Source organism: Jaculus jaculus, chromosome 5, assembly GCF_020740685.1.
Source record: "Jaculus jaculus isolate mJacJac1 chromosome 5, mJacJac1.mat.Y.cur, whole genome shotgun sequence".
NCBI classification, from domain to species: Eukaryota; Metazoa; Chordata; class Mammalia; order Rodentia; family Dipodidae; genus Jaculus; species Jaculus jaculus.
The window spans coordinates 55,657,726-55,681,719 of NC_059106.1; the positions used below are offsets into that span (position 1 = coordinate 55,657,726).

The 23,994-nt window shown below is 40.4% G+C and overlaps 1 protein-coding gene across 1 annotated transcript in view; it reads left to right on the forward strand.

Moving 5' to 3' along the window:
• The window catches only part of Kdm1a (lysine demethylase 1A), a gene marked incomplete at its 5' end in the record, with an annotated part of 69,034 nt that overhangs the window by 24,115 nt on the left and 20,925 nt on the right, over positions 1-23,994 (forward strand). Inside the window, 6 exons of the mRNA XM_045149973.1 lie at positions 6,138-6,271; positions 10,035-10,113; positions 10,757-10,849; positions 12,595-12,701; positions 14,975-15,056; positions 16,271-16,365. Of these exons, the coding sequence (XP_045005908.1) occupies positions 6,138-6,271; positions 10,035-10,113; positions 10,757-10,849; positions 12,595-12,701; positions 14,975-15,056; positions 16,271-16,365 (590 nt within the window). The remainder of the gene's footprint in view (positions 1-6,137; positions 6,272-10,034; positions 10,114-10,756; positions 10,850-12,594; positions 12,702-14,974; positions 15,057-16,270; positions 16,366-23,994) is intronic.

Below are 23,994 nucleotides of genomic sequence, written 5' to 3' on the forward strand. Positions count from 1 at the left end.
AGTTGGTAATTGTGGGGATCCAGAATGTTTGAAGTAGACATCTTTAAATGCGGTCCCAAGGACCAGAGATTGATAATCAGTGTATGCTTGGTTTAGTGGAGTTAAATTCTCATTCAGAGTCTACAATCTGTGGCATCAAGAATACTTTTCATCAAGCGACACACCAGTAGATCTTCCTTGAGACTGTTGAGGATCAAGAAGTTGAGAATTTTAATCTCTGAGAGTTTTCTTGTTGCTTTTTATGAGAATATTTGCTCTTTTGCTTGAATAAACAATATACGGTGTATTACTGAAGATAATAGCATGTTTTCCTGTCAAACTGTGGAACATGAGTTCTAGTGTTTTTAGGAGCAGTGGTGAGTGTTCTGAAGCCTTCAAGCTCTCTCTTGGACTTGCCATGTTCAGAAGCATGCATTTGTAAGACTGTCAGTCAAGATTAGATAAGCGGTGAATAGTCTTCTCTTATTGAAACCATGTGACCCTCAGGGATTTTGTGTGATTTCTTAAAATTTAAGTTGATGTGTGTATCTCTCAGAAGGCTATAACAGAACTTGAGGTTATCATGTCTTGTTTCCTGCCTTCAAACAGATGGCATTGTAGCTCTCTTTACAGGTTAGATCATAAGAAACCCAAAGAAGGCTAATGACTTGGCCAGCAGTGACTGTACTTATGAAGGAATGAGAACCTAGGGATCTTGCTTTTTAGTATGTAGACTATTCTGCTAGAATTTCTTAAAACAGGCCTTTACACTAATCAAAAATCTTAAATATATAAAATTACATGATTTTCTCTTTTCTCCTCCTACTATTCTTTACCCTTTCTGTTTTAAAACTATTGTAGGACTTGATATAGTACATCTCTAGCTTACTAATTTTAAGTAGTTTAAGAAGATGTAGGCCATATCAGGCATTGATTTCACTTTTCAGCTAGAAATCTAGTAATAATTAATTTACTCTCTTTAAAGATGAGTAACTCAGGGAGGGAGCCTCTTTGTTAATTCTGTATCCACATTACCTTATTCTGGTCAAGATGCCACTTGTGTCTTTATCAGAAACAGGGAGAAAATGTTTTTTTCTTGGCATAGGAGACCTGTAGTCTCACCTCCTTCCCTTCTCTCTTTACTTGACCTACCCTGCAAAGTCTTAAATTTTTCCCTTAACAAATTCTGACAGTACTTCCAAGGGAAAGTATGAGCCCATAAAAAGGGCTTTATAATTTCTCATGGTTGCAGTTTGAAAGGCAGTGCTAGGACTTCTGGTATTAGAGGTAGCAGGAAAGAACTGAGCAGAAGGCAAGGATGAGGTCAGACCAGCAGGACCTTTTTTTTTTTTTTTTTTAACTTAGCATCTTTGAAACATTCTGAGTTTCTAGAGTAATAGGTTTATATTACATGCACCCAAACACTGAATCGAAAACTGTTTCAGAGCCAAGTGCAAATTACTGTTGGTTCATTTAAAAAGGGCTTGGGCTGGTATGTGACTCAGTGGATAGAGTGCTTGTCTAGCATGCACAAAACCCTAGGTTTGATTCCCCAGCACTGCATAAACCAGGCATGGTGTTGCACACCTATAATCCCAGCACTTCCATTTGGGAGGTAAAAGTGGGAGGATCAGGAATTCATAGTCATTCTCTGCTGCTTGAGCTACATGAGCAGCTTGAGCTACATGAGACTCTGTCTCAATCAATCAGTTAATTTGACTATATTATAAAGGGCTTTTCTGTAAAGGAGGTACTTGTGAGATGGATTGTTTGAGTGGTCTATTGATTGCTTCATTTTGGCAATGTCCTATAAGAAAGATGTTTTGATTTAGCTTCTGAATACTTCAGTTTCTAAATTAATGTTTTTGTGTATTTCCTTCTTTGAGAAAAAAAGCTAGTTTGTTTTTTTTAATCTTGTAGGCTTGCCACCCTGTTTGGATAATGGTCTTCATTCCTTGAAATAAAAATCTCTCCCTAAACAGTGAGAAGGAAGAAGTTAATTATTGAGAGGTTTTTTTAGTAGCAGAAATTGTTTTGGCAGCACTGTGGAGTGAGCCCTGGCCTGCATACGCAAGGCAAGTGCAATATGGCTGAGCTATATCCTTTACTGAGAGTTCTAGAAGCTGTTCTTCATTTTCAATATTTTATTTTTATTTATTTATTTGATGGGGGATGGGCATGACAGGGCCTCCAGCTGCTGCAAACAAACTAGATGCATGTGCCACCTGTGCATTTGGCTTATGTGGGTCCTTTGGAATTGAACCTGGGTCATTTGGCTTTGCAGGTAAGTGTCTTAACTGCTAAGCCATCTCTCCAGTCTCTGTTCTTCATTTTAAAAATTTTATAGCATAGTTTAAGAATTTTTTAAATGCTGTGGAGTAGATAGAGCTGAAAAGAAATAAAAATCACATCTTTTAGCTGCTGTCGCCTTCCCCCCCCCCACAAGGTAGGGTCTTATTCTAGCTCAGGCTGACCTGGAATTCACTATATAGTCTCAGGGTGTCCTTGAACTCATGGTGATCCTCATACCTCTGCCTCCCCAGTGCTGGGATTAAACGTGTGCCCCACCACACCCGGCTTTAGTTTCTTTTAATTCTTTTTTTTTTTCCTTCTTATTTAGAAAAAGAGGCAGAGGAGGGAGAGAGAATGGGCACACCAGGGCCTTCTAGCCATTGCAAACAAACTCCAAGCACATGTGCCACCTTGTGCAACTGGCTTGCATGAGTCCTGGGGATTTGACCTGGGTCCTTAGGTTTTGTAGGCAAGCACCTTAACCACCAAGCCATCTCTCCATTCCTAATTCCATTTTTTCAAACTTTCTTTTTTCTTAGGTAGGGTCTCTAACCCACGCTGGCATCAAACTTATAGCAGTCCTCTTTCCTCTGCCTCCCAAGTGCTTGGATTGAATAAAGGCATATGCCACTACACTCAACACCATTTGTTTAAACTTTTGATACCTGGTTAAGAGAAATACTTCGAAATTGCTATGTGGCATGCAAATAATACATCTTCATTGTTGCATAGTCTCAAAATGTTCAGACAAGTGACTGACTTTTGTAAGCATCCTTGCTCTGAGGAGCCAACTGAGATATAAAATTTAGTGTTTTTTTAAAACATGGTTTTTCTGGCTCTCATTAGAAAATAATATTCCTGAATAGAATTCCTGAACACAAAGGATATGTATTGCTAAGAAAGAAAACTTTTTCTGGGGAGAAGTAAAGATTTGCTTTATGTTGGCTTTATATATGTATATAAATACACACACACACACACACACATATATGCATATGTATATGTATATATATGTGTGTATATATATTTTATTTATTTGAGAGAGAGAAGGGGGGGAGAGAGAGAGAGAGAGAAAGAGAGAGAGAGAGAGAATGGCATGCCAGGGACTCCAGCCACTACAAACTCTATATGCTTGTGCCCCCTTGTGCATCTGGCTTATGTAGGTCCTGGAGAGTCGAACCAGGATCTTTTGGCTTTGCAGGCAAACACCCTAACTGTTAAGGCATCTCTCCAGCCTATGTTGCCTTTTTTTATTTTTATTTTTTATTTTTAAAAAAATTTTTATTTATTTATTTGAGAGCTACAGAGAGAAAGACAGATAGAGGGAGAGAGAGAGAATGGGCGTGCCAGGACTTCCAGCCTCTGCAAACGAACTCCAGACGCGTGCGTCCCCTTGTGCATCTGGCTAACGTGGAACCTGGGGAACCGAGCCTCGAACCAGGGTCCTTAGGCTTCACAGGCAAGCGCTTAACCACTAAGCCATCTCTCCAGTCCCTATGTTGCCTTTTGAGACAGTGTCTTGCTGTGTATCTTAGGCTAGACTTGAAGTGGCCATGTGAGTCAGATTGTCCTCAAACTTGGAACCCTCTTACCTCAGTCTCTTAAAGCATGGCGATTAAGAATTTAACAGAGAATTTGTTTTCATGTGAATAGTGTACACATGAAGAACCCACAAAGTCCGTGGTTCAGGTACTCAGAATTAATGTGTTCTTTAGAATGGAAGATAGTTTGGAGTTCCTGGTTTTTGATTAGCTTATTTTGATTTGGGGTTAGGCCATGAGGATGTCAAAGCTTTTAGAACTTCACTACTTCCTGAACTAATCTCTATCTTTAATTGCATTCTTATCCTCTTGGTGGGGGGTTGCTTTTATTCCATGATCCACCTGAATTAGAATGGCTCTTACTGATTATTTTTGTCCCCTAAGGAATGTGTCCTGACAGTCTTTTAGACTAGAGTTAATTAAACGTAAGGATTGATTTTATTCGATAATGTGCAGTGGATGAATAGTCCTTTCTCCTTATCTCTAAGAACAATTGTTTCTAATGATCTGTGCGCCAGCCAGTTTTGCTTGACCCCTTGTTAATTATTATGTTTTTTCTAGGTAGTATGTATTCATCATTCGAATGTCGTTTTGGAAATAGATCTCTTCATAACTTAGCTACAGTTTTTTTTTTAATTAAATCTCTACCTGCCTGTTTCTTTCTTTTTATTCTTCTAATCCTATTAATACTTTTTGTTTTCTTTTGTTTTTGAAGCAGTGTCTCACTCTAGTCCAGGCTGACCTGGAATTCACTATGTAGTCTCAGGCTGGCCTCAGACTTATAGTGATCCTCCTACCTCTGCCTCCCAAGTGCTGGGATTAAAGGGCGTGTTACCATGCCTGGTTTAATACTTTTTTAGATGAGTGCTTTCTATTTCTTGTTTCATAAACTATTTTTTGTATTTATATATTAATTTATTTGTTAGAGAGAGAGAGAGAATGAAAGCAAACATATGTAGAGAAAACGGGTATGCCAGGGACTGTAGCCATTGCAAACAAACTCCAGATGCATGTGCCACTTTGTGTACCTGGCTTTATGTGGGCACTGGGGAATTGAACCTGGGTCCTTAGGCTTTGCAGGCAAGTGTCTTAACCACTGAGCGGTCTCTCCAGCCCATCATGAAGTTCTAAAATGATTAAATATGGACACTTCTTACTTGTTATTTCAGTGTTAATTGAATTTTGAAATTATAGCTAGCCATTTTTTCTCTTTTTTCGGTGGGATTTGCTGGGTGTTGAAATTAGAGCTAGCTAAGCTCACATTGCCACTGAGCAACCCCACTAGCCCTGTGGCTTGATATTTTCATAAGCTACTGGTTATATACTTTTTTTAAAATTTTTGTTTATTTTTATTTATTTATTTGAAAGTGACAGAGAAAGAGGCAGATATATATATACACAGAGAGAGAAAGAATGGGCACGCCAGGGCTGCCAGCCACTGCAAACGAACTCCAGACGCATGTGCCCCCTTGTGCATCTGGTTAACGTGGGTGCTGGGGAATCGAGCCTTGAACCGGGGTCCTTAGGCTTCACAGGCAAACGCTTAACCGCTAAGCCATCTCTCCAGCCCCTGATTATATTCTTATGGTTTAGAGATATAAGTTCAATATACGCAAGTATATTCCTAAGAATCTCTTAGAAAGATGAACTTATTTACTAGCTTATACAATATTGAATAACCACTTTGTAGAATTTTAAAATAATATATTTTACTTGTTTGTAGTAAATGTGTGTGCTGTCTCGTATAATATATGAGGTAAAGTATTTCTATTGTCAATTAAAGAAAAAGTAGGATTCTTCTCATTTAACCATTGTAGTCTGCTTAATTTCTTTGTCTACTTGTCAGAATTGAATATTAATACATACTACTGTAGCTAATGGAATCATGTTTTCTTTTTCACTGTTGATTATTTAAATAAAGGCATGTGACTGTTTTTTACTCCTGGCTTCTTGCTTCCCTGTTGGTATACTTTTCCTTCAATTTGATTCTTTCTTATAAATTTTATTGCATGCTGTTAATGGTACTAACTTTAATTAGAATATATCCAGTATTACAAAGTGTTATCGATAAGAAAATATTCTAAAAGCCTATTATAAAGTAACTGATAAACTGTAAAGTTTGGAATGTTTGAAAGAGTAGCTGATGTGTAAGAAAGTTTCACCTGTTGAGACAAATTCTTTTTTCTTTTTTAAAGGTGAGATCAGTCTGAATTAGGCAAAGCTTTACAGAGTTCTTCAGGCAAAAGAGGAATTTGAAACACATCATCACTCCTACTTTTGTGTGCACTTGCACTTTTCCTAGTGGTCCTCTGCTTCCTTTGCTAGGTGTGGAGGGTGCAGCTTTCCAAAGCCGACTTCCTCATGACCGCATGACCTCGCAGGAAGCAGCCTGCTTCCCAGACATCATCAGCGGGCCTCAGCAGACCCAGAAGGTGTTTCTGTTCATTAGAAACCGTACAGTAAGTGTTGGAGCCTCTCTCTCCTTTTTCCACCTGGATTTTGGAAATTACATATGACTCCTTTATGGTTTTTTGAGGTAGGGTTTCGCTTTAGCCCAGGCTGACTGAAATTAGTCTCAGGCTAGCCTTGAACTCACAGCAATCCTCCTGCCTGTGCTTCCCAAGTGCTAGGATTAAAGGCATGTGTCACCACATGAGAGAGAGAGAGACAGAGAGAGAGAGCGCGAGAGAGCGCGCTAGTGCACTAGGGCTTACAGCCTCTGCAAATGAATTCCAAACGAATGCACCACCTTGTGCATCTGAATTTTTGCTGGTACTGGAATCAAACTCATGGGGTTAGGCTTTACTGGAAAGCTCCTTAATTGCTGAGCCATCTCTCCAATCCTATATGACTTTTCTAGGGAATTGGAAACAAAGGCAGAAAAGTTTTAAGTTGTCTGTAAATATTGGTACCTTATACATAATCCTCTTTAAAGATGAATTATTTCTTTGGGTATTTTATACCATGTATGTAAAATTTTGTTTCTACAAACTGAGAAACTGAGGTAGGATTTTACTCTAGCACAGGCTAACTATGTAGTCTCAGGATGGTCACAAACTCAAAGTGATCCAGTGCTGGAATTAAAGGCATGCACCACCACACCCAGCTGGACACTGTTTTTGTTTTTGTTTCTTCAAGGTAGGGTCTCACTCTAGCCCAGGCTGGCCTGAAATTTACACTGGCTTCTCTCTCTCTTTTTCAAATGGTTCTGGGAATGGACCCAAGGCCTTGCATATATGCTAGGCAAGTGCTCTACCTCTGAGCTGTCTCACCAGCCCAAGAAATCACTTTGTTTATCCAAAGCAGAATTTTCTCCCTTACCTTGTTTGGCTTACCTAGTTCAGCTTCTTCCTGTGGCTTAATAATTCATGTCCTTATAGTAGTTCTCCTGGTAGTTGGTCTATAACTGTAAGGCACTTATCATAGTTATGCTCGCTCTCCTCTCACAGCAGTCCTCCTACCTCTGCCACCCGAGTGCTGGGATTAAAGGTGTGCACCACCACACCAGGCTCTCATTCTTGACTGTCTCTGCCATTTATTTCCTTATGATATACATAATTCCTAATGAATATGAGTAGAGTCTCAATTTGTAAAAATAAAACATATAAGTATATATATTCACATACATACATACATACACACACACACACCTGAAGAATGGTTTACTTTAACATTGGTTGTCTGGCATAACAATATCAAAGGATATGACTAATTTTACCATTTTGATACATAGAACATCGTATCAAAATGTTGAGATGTCCATATAGATCTGATTATATCCCTTTGTAATTTGGTTTATTTATATCTAATCAAATTCAAGCTAGGCCTACAGAACAGAATGTTACTTTTTAGCCAAATATGATGATAGTTATCTTGCTTTGCATTTTAAAAATGTATGCACACACACACACACACACACACACTTACTTGGGAGAGAATTCATATTAAAACCCACTGATGGCTAGAGAGATGGCTTAGAGATTAATGTGCTTGCCTGCAAAGCCAAAAGACCCAGGTTCAATTCCCCAGTTCCCACATAAGCCAGATACACAAACAAGGTAGCACATGCATCTGGAGTTTGTTTGCAGTGGCTAGAGGCTCTGGTGTGCCCATATTCATATTCTCTCTTTCTCTCTCTGCCTCTCTCAAATAAGTAAATAAATATTTTTTTTTTAAAAAAAAGGACTTTTTTTTTTTAAAGCTAGGCTTGGTTACACAAGTATACTCTTGGCCCTGAGGAGGTGGAGACAGGCATATACCTGAGGCCAGCCAAATTAGTCTATTTGGTGAGTTCCATATCAGCAAGTGACCCTGTCTCAAAAAAAGGTTGAGTGGCCCAGACAATAGAGGTTGTCTCCTGGCTTGCACATGAGCACACACAAAACCATTGGAACCCATGGACTGTGCCGTAATCTTTTTTCATTACTTATCTTATAGTTGTCCCAGCAATATTATAAATAAATGACTTTTTTTCTTAAACACAGTACCTTTTTTCCCCAGTTTATTTATTTGCTTTTAACAAATATTTTACTTACTTTTATTTATTTATTTGACAGAGAAAGAAGAAGAGAGAGAGAATGAATGGGCACACCAGGACCTCCAGCCACTGCAAATAAACTCCACACACATGTGCCCTTGTGCATTTGACTAACGTGGGTCCTAGGGAATCAAAACTGGGTCCTTTGGCTTTGTAGGCATTGTAGGCAAACACCTTAACCGTTAAGCCATCCCTCCAGCCCTTAAACACGCTAGCTTTAATACAGTAATCTGGTTTTTTAAAAATATATTTATTTATTTGAGAGAGAGAGAGAGCGAGCAAGCAAGCAAGAGAGAATGGTGTGCCAGGGCTTCCAGCCACTGCAGACAAACTCCAGATGCATGTGGACCCTTGTGCATCTGGCTTACATGGGTCCTGGAGAATCGAACCAGGGTCCTTAGGCTTCATGTCTTAAGATGCTAAGCCATCTCTCTAGCCCCAGTAATCTGATCTTTTTCTTACTTCTCTGGTTGTTGTCTTCTTTGAAGGCTGTATGGGCAAATGCTTCACAATTGGCCATTATGTGATGCCCAGACCTCCCTGAGGTCCTCTCCTTGCCCGTGTTCATCTCCCTCAGGAGCCTTCCTCTGCACACTCTGTACATGGGTCATTTGTCAGTCAAAAGCATATTACCCCAGACGTTACCTATTCCTCAGCTGCCTATTTTCTAAAGATAATTGTTTATTTGCAAGCAGAGAGAGAATGAGTATGGGTGCACCAGGGCCTAGTGTCAGTGCAAATGAACTCCAAACACATGTACCACTTCATGCATTTGTCTTTACATGGGTACTGGGGGCATTGAACCTAGGCCATCAAGCTTTGCAAGTAAATACCTTTAACTACTGAGCCATCTTGCCAGCCCCAGAGCTTCCTATTTGATATCTCATCTTTGCTGTTTTAGACTGAAACTCATTATCTAGTTGTTCCCCCCCGACCCCCGGAACTCCATTCAGTTAATGTTACAAATCATTTAGTTATACAAGCAGAAACTCACACTACCCTTGACACCTTTCTTCCTGGGCTCTCTATACCTAATCTGTTATCCTATAACCCCACTTTAAAATCCTAGTTGCCCAGATGAACAGAGGATGGCTTAGCAGTTAGAGCCATTTGCTTCCAAAGCCTGCTGGCCCAGGTTCAATTCCCCAGCCACCCATGTAAGCTGGTGTTGATTTGCAGCAGCAAGAGGCCCTAGCATGCCCATACATGCGTGTGCGCACACACATGTACCTACAAATGAATGGCACAGTGGATCAATCCTAATTCTTACTAGCTTTATGACTGCCACAAGTTACTAGGCATTTTTCTTTTTTAGGCCAAACAGACCTTCAATAATCACTCACGTGATAGATTTTTTTTTCTTTCTGAGGTAGGGTCTCACTCTAGCCCAGGCTGACCTGGAATTCAGTCTGTAGTCTCATGATGGCCTTGAACTCAAGGTGATCCTCCTACTTCAGCCTCCCAAGTGCTGGGATTAAAGGTGTGTGCCACCAGCCTGTCCACTTGATAGACTTTTGTGTGGTTTTAGTTTCTTTGTCAGGACTATCACCCCACCTGTTCAAGTGAAAATAAAATCCAGCTTATATTTGAGGTCTTAAAGGTTTGAAGATGATTTTATATTTTATAACTGGCCAAGTGGCATATGTCTATTTGTATGTAATATAATTTATGTTATTTAAATATAGCTGCAGTTGTGGTTGGATAATCCAAAGATTCAGCTGACATTTGAGGCTACTCTCCAACAGTTAGAAGCGCCTTATAACAGTAAGTACTAAGTTTAATAGGGTTATTTTTGATGGGCTTATGAAAATTAATACTTCTTTTCTAGAGCCTTGTAAATCCTTGTTCTTTGTTTTCATTCACATTTAATTGTTTTTGTTTCCTAGTCTTTAAATTATATTGATGGATGAGTTCAATTTCTAAATAATATTCCAATTATCTGTTACTCAACTTTGATCCATGAATACTTAGGCACTTGCTTAGCTCTTTAACTGGCTTTCTATCTCCCTGCTTGCCATAAACAACATTTCATAGTTTTTGCCAAAATAAGCATTGCTAATATTTTGCAACGATTTGCCCTTTTATTTGTAATGGAATATCACTCCTAAGAATAAAAGTTTAGCCTGGCATAGAGCTCACACTTTTAAAACCAGCACTTAGGAGGTGGAAGCCAAGGAGGATCAAGAGTTCAATACCAGCCTGAACTACATTAAATCCTGTCTCCAACAAAAAGTCTTAATTGATGTGGATCTATATTTAACTCTATGTCACAGGTTAATAGCTCCAAGAATCACTTTGCTAGAGGAATAACATGGCCTGAAGCACATAAGTATATAGAATCATTAAGCATTAGAGAAAAAGTTGGAAGAGCTTTCTCTTTGTTGATTCTTATAAATTTATTCCACAGGTGATACTGTGCTTGTCCACCGAGTCCACAGTTATTTAGAACGTCATGGTCTTATCAACTTTGGTATCTATAAGAGGATAAAACCCCTACCAAGTAAGGACTTATTGGCCAATACTGAAAACTTAAAAAAAAATTATTATTTTATTTATTTATTACAGAGGGATGGAGGGGAGAGCATGGGCACACCAGGGCCTCTAGCCACCACAAATGAACTCCAGATGCATGAGCCACCATATGCATCTGGCTTACATGGGTACTAGGGAATTGAACCTGGATCTTTGGGCTTCTTAAGTGCCTTAACTGCTAAGCCATCTCTATCCCTTGTAACTTTAAAAAATATATACATATATACATATATATACATATACACACACACACATATATATTTTAATTTATTTGAGAGAGTAAAACAGGCAGAGACAGATAGGAAGAGAGAGAGAATAGGTGCACCAGGGCCTGCAGCTACTGCAAACGAACTGCAGAAGCACGCATCACCTTGTGCATCTGGATTTTGTGGGTCCTGGGAAATTGAAATGAGGTCCTTTGGCTTTGCAGGCAAGTGCCTTAGCTGCTAAGTCATCTCTCTAGCCCCCTGTAACGTTTTCAATGAATAATTTTAAGTCTGTGTTTTATAGCCATGAAGCTGGTAATATTTCTATTTGCAAATCTATATTTAGTCAAAATATCCTGAAGCTTAAGGTTAAAGTCAAATATAAAGTAAAATATGTATTTATTTGAGAACTAGGTAGACAGAGAAAGGCAGATAGAATGGCTGTGTCAGGGCCTCCACTTGCTGCAAACAAACTCCAGATGCGTGCCCCACTTTGTACATCTGGCTTAGGTGGGTGCTGAGGAATTGAACCTGAGGAATTGAACCTGGATCCTTTGTCTTTGTAGGCAAGTGTCTTAACCGCAAAGCCATCTCTCCAGCCCCTAAAGTAAAATATTTAAATGTAATATCCTTAATTTCTTATTTCCTTTTTTTTTTTATGTAACAGAAAAAGGGGAAGAGAGAGAAAGAGAGAGAATGGGCGTGCCAGGACCTCCAGCCAGTGCAGATGAACTCCAGACGTGCGCACCCCTTGTGCATCTGGTTAACGTGGGTCCTGGAGAATTGAACCTGGGTCCTTTGGCTTTTCAGGCAAACACCTTAACAGCTAAGCCATTCTTCCAGCCCCTTAATTTTTTAAAAATATTTTTATTTATTTATTTGAGAGAGGGAAAGAGGCAGAGAGAGGGAGAGAAAATGGGCATGCCAGGGCTTACAGCCACTGCAAACAAACTCCAGACTGCCTGTTTCTCAAGTAGGTAAAAATTTTAAAAAATTCAAAAATATGAAAAGTCAACTATGCAGAGAGTAGATTTGAAGTTTTCTGTTTGTAGTTTCCTTTTATTCTTTAAAAATTCTGTTTGCTCCTTCCACAACATGAAGCTAAGATCTTTCAGGAATCTAGGAGACAGGGATATTTTGAGAATGAATGTTTATTTTTAATGCTTTAATATAATTTTTCAGAAAGGAATATTAACTTAAATGGAAGTAAAACTCTTAAAGAAAATAACTCACACCAAAGATGTGCCCTAGTACACTTGTGAGGTAAATAAACAGATCCTGAAATGCGTGATTGAAGTAATGAGAAAATGAGTCTCAAGATAATACATTTAGTTTATGAATGTATAGCATTGAATTAAAGTTTATGAGTTGCAGACATTTATTTTCACATAGTTTATGTAGTTTGTAAACAACTGAATTGCTAAGATGTTAGGTTGATCATTAGTTTTTCTTGAAAAAAAACTACAAAACTTAACTACAATAAAGTATTCTGATTTTTGTCTTTTAGCTAAAAAGACAGGAAAAGTAATTATTATAGGCTCAGGAGTCTCAGGCTTGGCAGCAGCTCGACAACTACAGAGTTTTGGAATGGATGTCACACTTCTGGAGGCCAGGGTAAGAATTTTATTTTATTATTATTATTGTGTGTGTGTGTGTGTGTGTGTGTGTGTGTGTGTGTGTGTGTGTATGTATTATGTATATATAATTTTTTTTTTAGGTAGGGTTTCACACTAGACCAGGCTGACCTGGAATTTGCTATGGAGTCTCAGGGTGGCCTCAGACTCATTGCCATCCTACTTCTGCTTCCCAAATGCTGGGATTAAAGGTGTGCGCCACCACGCCTGGCTAAGAATTTTATTTTATTATTTATTTATTTATTTTTGGTTTTTTGAGGTAGGGTCTCACTCTGGCCAGGCTGACCTGGAATTCACTATGTAGTCTCAGGGTGGCCTTGAACTCACAGCAATCCTGGCCTAATGGAAATAAGACTAGGAAATTACTTAGTGCAAACTTGCTCAAACTGATGTGCAGAAAACTATTGTGTCTTGTGTAGTATTTGATTCTGTTACATATGGGTAGAGCTGCTGCTATACCATTGTTCTTTTTGTGATGCTGCGGATCCAACCCAGGGCTTACCACTGCTTAGCAATTGCTCCACTATGGAGCTGCATTTCTGCCTCCTGAACAATGCATTTTTGACAAAGTTTTGAAAGGTGCTTAGCAAGTACATAAAATTTGTAGGGGATCCATATGTCCAATGCATGGATACTTTTAGGCCATTCTTTTTTTGGGTAGGGTTAAGGTAAGGTCTCGCTCTAGCCTAGGCTGACCTGGAATTCACTATGTAATGTCAGGCTGGCCTTGAACTCACACCCTCAGCCTGCCAAGTGCTGAGATTAAAGGTGTTTGCCACCACACCTAGCTCATTTATTTACTCATGCATTCAATTACAAGCACAAAGAGAGAAGAGAGACAGGCAGAATGGGAACGCCAGGGCCTCCTGCCACTGAAAACAAACTCCAGATGCATTTGCCACTTTGTGCATCTGGCTTTACGTGGGCACTGGGGAATCAAACTCAGGTCTTTTGGCTTTGCAAGGCAAGTGTCTTAACTGCTAAGCCATTTCTCCAGCTCCTCTTTCTTCTTTTTTAGTTTAGTTTTTTTTTTCTTTAATATTAGAGAGGCATGTGTGTGCACACGCACATACAGAGTGAAAGAGTGAGTATGGACATGCTAGGGCTCCCACCATTGCAAGGGAACTTCAAATGTATGTGCTAGTTTGTGTATCTGGCTTTAAGTGGGCTTTATTGGGGAATTGAACCCAAGCCAGTAGGCTTTGCAAGCAACCTGTCGAGGAAATCAAAGGTATTGTTGTCAGTTTATGTTCTGTAGACTTTCTCCCTGCATGTTATTGTTTTGGGAGAACCATTGTTAGTGAAGTCATCTATCAAATTATTTGCAGTTAAGCCACCATACCTGTAGTCCCAAGTACTTTAGAACGACTACTGGAACCCACCAGTTCAAGACCAGCCTGGGCAACTTAGCAAGACCCATCCCCCCACCAAAAAATTATAGCTGATTATGAAGATGAAGGTGTAAAAGTTAATCATGGTGGATGAAAGTTGTCATTTTGTGTTGGAATTTGAGTATATTTTGTCATTAGGTGGCCCTTGTATGTCTTGTATATTTAGACAGCTGAGTAGAGGTAATAGTCCTTTGACAACATATGCCTTCTGGTAGCCAAATTGTTTTCTATCATATCATTTAATTCTCCACCTCCTACATATTGTTGTTACTTTCTTTCCCTTAACTTATTGTTACTATTCATTTGTGTACCTGCTCATAAAACTGTTACTTGTTCTTCATGTAGACTCCAATGATTCCTTCCTTCCTTCCTTCCTTCCTTCCTTCCTTCCTTCCTTCCTTCCTTCCTTCCTTCCTTCCTTCCTTCCTTCCTTCCTTCCTTCCTTCCTTCCTTCCTTCCTTCCTTCCTTCCTTCCTTCCTTCCTTCCTTCCTTCCTTCCTTCCTTCCTTCCTTCCTTTCTTTCTTTCTTTCTTTCTTTCTTTCTTTCTTCTTTTTTAAATAAGCAAGTTGTGGAGGCACACACCTTATTTATTTATTTGAGAGAGAGAGGGAGAGAATGGGCATTCCAGGGCCTCTAGCCACTGCAAACAGACTCCAGATACATGTGCTATCTTGTGCATCTGGCTTATGTGGGTCCTGGAGAATCAAAATGGGATCCTTTGACTTTGCAGGCAAATGCCTTAACCACTAAGCCATCTCTCCAGCCCTCTTTTTTAAATTATGAAAAACTTAACCCTGATAAACTGAGTTACTGTGGCTAAAACTAATGGATGATTTTGGCCATATGATTTCCAAAAAACAGGATCGAGTGGGAGGACGTGTTGCTACATTTCGCAAAGGAAACTATGTAGCTGATCTTGGAGCCATGGTAGTAACAGGTCTTGGTAAGTAGTTCTTAGATTTATGCTGCAATACATGGTTTGAAACTCATGATTAACATTCTAAAACCATAGAAATAATTTTAAAATATATTATTAGGGTACTATATTCATTTTCTTTTGCTAGTAATGCAAAATCACAAACACAGTGAATTATGCTGCAAAGGGGTATACTTTGTCTCTTACTCTCAGTCAAAAGAGCACTTTTGGTGATGGCTTTCTTGTTGACAAAGTCCTGAGGTGAATTAGGCTACATGGCAATAAACAGGGAATGTGCATGTCACTGTCTCTTTTGGTGTCGGTCTCAGAACCACCAAGATTCAATGAGGAAAATCCACCTTTATATAATCCTTATCATCTTCCAAAGGTTTTGCCTTAAATGCCAAAATGAGATTTTCTCCTAAGTATCTCAGTGGAGATTAAACACTAATCTGGGTTTTGAGGGTACAAACCTTCATAAATCATAGCAGGTACCTCTTTGTTTTTTGGATAGTGCAAGGTAAATCCCCAACTAGTCTTTCTGAAGACTGCTAAATTTAAATTGTACATACCTCTTGATTCCAGTTTTAAGAAATTATCCTAAGAAAACAGACAAGTAGACAGTGTTGTATTTGGAACATTTCTAATGTGACATTGTTTGTAATGGATCAGCATTAGACGCGACCTCTGCCTCAAGTGCTAGAATTAAAGGCATGCACCACCATATCTGGACTTGTGTGAACATTATTTTTATTTTTAATTAATCTTTTTTAAATTTTTTATTTATTTATTTGAGAGCGACAGACACAGAGAGAAAGACAGAGGGAGAGAGAGAGAATGGGCGCGCCAGGGCTTCCAGCCTCTGCAAACGAACTCCAGACGCATGCGCCCCCTTGTGCATCTGGCTAACGTGGGACCTGGGGAACTGAGCCTTGAACCGGGGTCCTTAGGCTTCACAGGCAAGCGCTTAACCGCTAAGCCATCTCTCCAGCCCTTTTTTTAGTTTTTTGAGGCAGGGTCTCACTGTGGCTCAGGCTGACCTGGAATTCACTGTGTATTCTCAGGATGGCCTCGAACTCACAGTGATCTTCCTACTTCTGCTTCCTAAGTGCTGAGATTAAAAAGCATGAGCTCTACAGCAGGCTCTATTTTTCTTTTGAGTAGGTTTTTTTTTTTTTTTTTTTTTACTTTGATGTTTTCCTTTTTTCATAGGCAGTTTTTTTTTTTTTTTTTCTTTCTAGGAGGGAATCCCATGGCTGTGGTTAGCAAACAAGTTAATATGGAACTGGCCAAGATCAAGCAAAAATGCCCACTTTATGAAGCCAATGGACAAGCTGTAAGTTGAGGGCAAACAGAGCTTTTCATAATTTCTCTGGTTCAGTTGAAAACAACTTTGAGGGGAAAGTGTTAGTAAACATAGATACAAGTAGTATAAATTAAGAAATGATGTGGTACTTTTCTGGTTTTCTTAATTCTGAGCTACATAGGAAGGGTACATATGTAGATTTAGACATCTGCTAATCATCTATCTTCAGGCAATTAATAAAGGTTAGCTGTACAGTTAATATTTTTATTTGGCTCTAGCCACTTTTTCCAAGAGACCTGTGGAATTGAAACCTGACTTTCATTTCTTTGTATTGTGCCTCCCATCCTGTGCTTCAGCCCTGTGTGCTCTTTATGACTTCACTGTGCATGTAGACTCAAGCTCACAGTGGGCCTGTAAATAGCTAAATGGTGGTACTTACCAGAAGTATTTTTGACCAGTAGTCTAGGAGCTTTTCTCTCCAGTGTAATAGTAATAGTCCAAGGCCAGCCTGGGACTACAGGTCAACTTGGGCTTGAGACCTTACCCGGACAAAGCAAACAAAAAAAAAATGTTCATGCTAGGTATCATGGTGCACACTAGTAATTGCAACACTAGACTGTGAGGTAGAAGATCAAGTGTTTGAGTCTACCGTAAGCTATGTCATGAGACCCTGTCTCAAAAAACCAAGGGCTGGGATGGAGCTCAGTTGTAAAGAGCTGCCTAGCATTTGTAAGGCTCTGAGTTGGATCTTTAGCACTGCCAAAATAAAGCAGAAAATCTCAAAACTTAGGGTGCCAATGACCTCCCCCAGCCCTTGCAAAACAAAACAAAACAAATAGTAACATATATGAGATAAAGCCGGGCATGGTGGCACACGCCTTTAATCCCAGCACTTGGGAGGCAGAAATACGATAGCCGTAAGTTCAAGGCCACCCTGAGACTACATAGTGAATTCTACATCAGCCTGGGCCAGAGCAAGATTCTACTTCGAAAAACCAAAAAAGAAAAAAAAAGACTTTTTTTTCTTCTGTAGTTATTCTAAAGATCAGTAAATGATGTAGAGAAGAGTAGGCTCAGTCCCCTACTACAATCTAGTGGTATTTGTACGTGATTTTTTTCCCCAAAGTCTTATGGTAATTTAAAAAATAGCTAAAAACAACTCCATTTTTTCCAATTTTGTTATGACTTGTTTCTTGTCACCTATAAAGTGGATCATTTGTACTAGATTGAGGGTCAGGCAGAGTGACAAGTTCGTTAGAAGATCTCCCAGGGGTGAGAGGGCGTGTAGGAGTTCAGGGCGGTGGAAAGGGAGGAGCACACTGGTGAGGTATGGTTAGGAATTTAGCCTGTGGTTGTGGAAGGGAAAGAAAGACAGGAGACGGGAAGGTGCCAGTAGGTGGAGGAGTCTCCCAAAAAGGGAGACAAGCAGTGGTGTAGGGCAGGGCTATGCTGTTGAGGATGCTGCTTTTGAAGCTGAAGCTCATTGGTAGACTGGAACTTGAGAAGTGTGAGCATAGGGGAAGTGGCAGGATCCGATAGTGTTCGAGGTGGATAGCAGCCAGCTGAGGAGAGGTGGTAATACAGAGAGCAGCACGAAAGAACTCTTTCTTGTAGAGAGAGGTACTTAGAGTAGTGCTTTCATACTATTAGACTGACTTTAAGATTTTTGTATGTGACTGGCTCCTCCTGATCTTCCTGATAACTCAGCCTCCCAAGTACTGGCCTATTCTAGCTGAGCTATTAACACTTTGTTTTGTTGTTGGTAGTTATATTTCTGTGTAACATAGGTTTTTTTTTTTAACATTTTTTCATAATAATATACGAATAATTATTCCCCTCAATGTTGCTGCCAGTATAGACTGTTAGCAGTATAAAACAAAAAACAGCTTTCGCCAGAGCATATATGTATGTTATTAACCACATTCTTCTTGAGGATGAAGAAGTAGCTAAGCTAGTAAAGTACTTGCCCTGCAAGCCTGAGGACTTAACCATTCTCCCTCTCTCGTATTAAATAAATAAAAAATATATATTTAAAAACCAGGCATTGTAGTATGCACTTATAATTCCTGTACTAAGGAGATAAAGATAGGTGGATCCCTGGACCTCACTGGCCACCCTAATTGACCAGCTCCAGGCAAGTGAGGCTCCCTATCTCAAAAGGAGGATGTACAGCATAGCTCAGGGAATTTTATGGAAGAAGAGGTGGAAAGATTGTTAGAGCCACAAGTGAAGTCATTTTGCACAGAGATGTTGTCTCTTCCTCATAACTGCTGCCTCCATAAGGTATGACCTATAATTTATTCCCCATGGGTTGACCTTCCCCAACAAGGAGGGCCCCTTCAGAAAAGAGGCAGAGAGGAAGGAAAGGATGGTACTGACATGAGTTTACATACTGTGTATATCCATACCTAATAAAAATTTAAAAAAGGAATGTCAAGGTGCTAATGGCAGCACATTAAACCAAATAAAACACTGAAAGAGGAATGGAGAGATGGCTCAGTGGTTAAGGTGTTTGCAAAGCCTAATGACTGGGATGATTCCCCAGTACCCATGTAAAGCCAGATGCGCAAAGTGGCGCACATGGTTGAGGTTCATTTGTAGCATCTGGAGGTCCTGGGATGCCCATTTTCTCTCAAATAGATAAAAATATTTTGAAAAAGAATAAAAGGGGTTGTGGGAATGGCTGGAGAGGTGGGTCAATGGTTAAAGGCACTTGTTTGGAAAGCCTGAAACCTTAGTTTGATTGCCCAGTACTCACATAAAGCCAGATGTACCAAGTGGCACCTGCTTCTGGAGTTCATTTGCAATTTCAGAAATCCCTGGCAAGCCCATGCTCTGTCTGCCTCTTTTTCTCTTACCTGTCTTCTCTCTCTCAAATAAATTAAATATTAAAAAAAAAAACGATATAGTGGCCCTGAAGTTGTCCTCTAATCTGTGTGGGCTTGTGTGTGCGTGTGCAGGCACACACACACACATACAAAACTGCTCTCTTCTTTAGCTAATACCTCCTTTTAGTAGCAAGACTGTCCCTCGAAGAAAATAGTGCATTAACTTATGCTCTGGCTTGTGGGCCAGCCTTTTGTTTTGTTTTGTTTTTCGAGGTAGGGTCTCACTCTGGTCCAGGCTGACCTGGAATTAACTCTGTCATCTCAGGGTGGCCTTGAACTCATGGCAGTCCTCCTAGCTATGCCTCCCCAGTGCTGGGATTAAAGGCATGCCCCACTACGCCCAGCTTTGGGCCAGCCTTTTGAATAGCACTTTAGTAAATAATTGTTAACCTGGGGCTGGAGAAATAGGTGGCTTAGAGATTAAGACATTTGCCTGCAAAGCCAAATGACCTAGTTCAATTACCCAGGACCCATGTAAGCCAGATACACAAGGGGCACATGCTTCTGGAGGTAATTTTGTAGTGGCTAGAAACCCTGGCGTGCCCATTCTCTCTGTCTCCCCCTCTCCCTCTCTACCTCCCTCCCACTCTCCCTGCTTAAAAATAAATAAAATTAAAAAAAATAATTGTTAAACTTGGGTATCGTGTTTAGCATTTTTTATTTTTATTTTTATTTTTTGGTTTTTCGAGGTAGGGTCTCACTCTAGCTCAGGCTGACCTGGAATTCACTATGGAGTCTCAGGGTGGCCTTGAGCTCACGGTGATCCTCCTACCTCTGCCTCCCAAGTGCTGGGATTAAAGGCATGCGCCACCACGCCCGGCTCATTTTTTATTTTTAAAAGAAAAAGTCCTACCTTTCACTTCTTTTTGTTTTGTTTTTTTTGAGGTAGGAGTTCACTATAGCTCAGGCTGATCTGGAATTCACTGTGTAGTCTCAGGGTGGCCTCAAACTCAACAGCGATCCTCCTACCCATGCCTCCTAAGTACTGGGATTAAAGGCATGGGCCACAACATCCGGCTTTAATCTCTTTTTTAAGTAATATTTTTATTTATTTATTTGCAAGGGGAGGGAGAATGGACACGCCAGGACCTCCAGCTGCAGCAGACCAACTCTAGAGGCATGTGCTACCTGTGAATCTGGCTTATCTGGGTACTGGTGAATTGAACTCTGGTCTTTAGATTTTGCAGGCAAGTGCCTTAACTGCTGAGCCATCTCTCCAGCCCTGGCTTTTAGCAGCTTGTATGCATGGATATATTCCAGGGGAAATTGGTAGTTATCATTCAACTTTGATCTTATAGGACTTTTGTAAAGTCTCTGAGTTGGTATTTGGCACAGTAGCTGAGCAAAAAGGATGACTTTTTACACTTGATCTTAACTAAAAGGCTGAGAAGTGGTAAGGATGACTTTGTATTATTTTTTTTTTAATTTTTGTTCATTTTTATTTATTTATTTGAGAACAAGAGAGAGAGAGAATGAGAATGGGTGCATCAGGGCCTCCAGCCACAGCAAACGAACTCCAGATGCATGTGACCCCTTGTCCATCTGGCTTATGTGGATCCTGGGGAATCAAACCTCAAACTGGGGTCCTTAGGCCTCACAGGCAAGTGCTTAACCACTAAGCCATCTGTATTAGTCAGGGTTCTTTAGAGGAACAGAATTACTGGAATGAATTATTTTATAAAGGGAATTTATTGGATTAGCTTACAGTAGTCCAATAGCAGTTGCAGGCCCGAGAATCACCGAACCTGGTAGCTGCTCAGTCCACGTGGCCAGATGCCTCAGCAGCCCCGACCCGGCCCTGCAGATGGTGCCGGAAAGCCTGGAGGCTTCCTGATGAGCCGCTGGGTTTCGATCCACGTGGGTCTTTAGTTGATGTTGGTCTTTAGTCCGTACTGGTCTTCAATCCACGCTAGAAGGTAGGGAGCAGCTCCGGCAGCCAAGTGGAAGGAAGGAAGGAAAAGGGAACTCTTCTACCCAGAGCTTCCTTATATCAAGTCCCTCTCTGAGCGGGGCCGCCCACTCTGGGGGAAGGGCTCACCCTGGGAGAAAGACCTCCTCCTTTAGTTGATCCTTCCTAGAAGCAGCCTGTGGATTACTAAACAGATCAAGTTGACAACACCTTAACTATCACACCATCTCTCCAGTCCCAACTTTGTAGATAGTAAGTTTTGGAAAGAATTCTTGGCAGCTTTGAGGTCCTCTTGTTGGTTAGATAGACATAAGAAGGGATATCAATGTATATTTTTCTGTCCATTAGTGTAGCTCAGTGTAAGAATGTTGACTAGTCACTGAGCTTTAAACTTTGAGGACAAGTGCAAAGAGTCCTTACGTATATTAAAGTTACAAATAATGTGTCATGGCTTTAGAAGTAGGAAGGGTTAAGTGGTCTAATAGCTTTGTTTTTCAGTTTGCCAGAGAGAAATCTAAAACTCATCTGCATTTTCCCGAGGTTACTATTAATCAGTACTCCATTGCTTGGTATTCACACTCAAATTCCCATATTTGTTTGCTATACCTGCTTGCTCTTTCAGGAACATGGGTAGGATATGTGCAACCCTGTCACTGCTAAATCTCCCTTTCAGAGAGTTCAAAGTAGTTTCAATGGTAGGCCGGGTGTGGTGGCGCACGCCTTTAATTCCAGCACTCGGGAGGCAGAGGTTGGAGGATCTCCGTGAGTTCAAGGCCACCCTGAGACTACAGAGTTAATTCCAGGTCAGCCTGGACTAGAGTAAGACCCTACCTTGAAAAAAAAAAAGTTTCAATGGGAAATGAAGTAGTAGTGCCTACCAACAGTAGTTTACTAGCCACTGATTTTTCATATTAAGCTGTTGGATTAAGATGAGGTTGTTTCTCTATTCTTTGTTTACAGCCTCAAAGTCTTTGGTTTTCTGAGGTAGGGACTCACACTAGCTCAGGCTGATTTGGAATTCACTATGTAGTCTCCAGGTGGCCTCGAACTCTTGGCAATCCTCCTACATCTGTCTCCCAAGTACAGGGATTAAAGGTGTACCCCACCATGCCCAGCTCTCAAAATTTTTATAGCACAGTGTCATGTCTAATTCCAGCTATTCAGGAGAATCACAAATTCAAGGGCAGCCTAGGCAATTTAAGTAAACCCTATCTCAAAGAGCTAGAGATTATAGCTTAGTGATCTGGGCTCAGTTCGCAGCTCCACACAAGGGGGGGGGGCAGTTTGATGATTCTGTTATTAGTACATAGAAATTCTGTCATCCTTCAGTTTTGCTTTTTGTAACTTTTTATTTATCTGTGAGAGAGAAAGAGGCCAATAGAGAATTGGCACATCAGGGCCTCCAACCTCTGCAAGTGAACAGTGGATGCAGGCACCACCTTGTACATCTGGCTTTATGTGGGTGCTGGGGAATTGAACCTTTGGCTTTGCAGGCAAGTGCCTTAACCACTAAGCTGTCACTTCAGCTCCTCAGGGTTTTAAATAGAACCTGTATTACTGTCTTGAGGACATATCTCAATATCCAGCCATGTTGTTGATAAGGGGAAAAAATCGTGGACCAGTCACAAAGACCACTGTTCTCAGCCTCCTTCATGGGCAGCTGGAATGTTAATTGCTTTTTGTAGAAAGGATCCCCAACCCTTAAGCCTATAAAAAGAAACAGTTGCAGCAGCTGCCATAGGTTGACAGGAAGAAGATTAGGAAATCATTATCAGGAATAATCTTGGAAGTTACCAGTGAAAGGACTGAAAATATGCATAGATGGGGGGCAGCAAATGTCTGAGAGTTTTCTGTATTTCCTGTATATTATCCACTAACTCAGGAGCTTTCAACATTTTAGGGGTAGGGCTTATTGTGTTTGGTTTTTTGTGTGTTTGTTTTTGAGGCAGGGTCTCATGTAGGCCTGGCTGCCCTCAGACTCAGTATATAGTTGAGGATGACTCTGAATGACCCTAGACTTCTCACCCTCCTGTCACCACACCCATATTATGCAGTGCTAGTAATATGCTCCAGGGCTTCATGCATACTAGATGTGCATGCTGGGTAAGCACCATACCAGCTGATTTACACCCCGCCTTGTTTGTGTAATATCTGAGTGATGAGAAGGATATCTTAGCTGGACTCCTGCATTGCCATTGCATTCTGCACTACCAGGTCTCTGGTCCATCTCTGGAGTTCATGTTTTTAGCTAGGTGAGATCCAAAGGCTCAGTAACTACTTTGAGAAATGGGTATCTTTTCTTCTTGGGAATAAGGTGGTGGGTGCCAGTACTGTAATTATAAAGACTGTTGACTGTGGCTGTACCCAGCCAATGCCTATGGCAACTACAAGCTTTCAGCTTTCATATGTTTTCATACAGAGTGGTGAATAGGATAGTATTTTTTTTTTCCAGGCAGCTGCCTTCTTTATTAGACCCTTTATTAGATTAGTTTTGATGCAAGCCTAAGCAGTGTTTTAATTTTAATTTTCTTTTGAATAAACATCCAGGGTCTTTAGCAGTTTTTCTCTCTAGAGGGGTAGCTCAGTGATAGAGCACTTGCCTAGTTGGTGTTTCCCCTGCTACTACAGGAGAAAAAGACATTTAAAATCTTAACGAGTGGCTGGTTGTGATGACTCATCTACTAATCTTAGCACTTGTAAGGCTAAAATCAAGAGGATCACTGTGGGTTCAAGGACAGGCTGGAACTACAAAGTGAGACCTTATCTCAAAAACGCAAAAACAAATGCATGATGACTGCGAATCCCTGCTTTTTATAAATGTAAATATTTCTGTCTTTCTTAATCATCTTGAAGTTCCAAAAT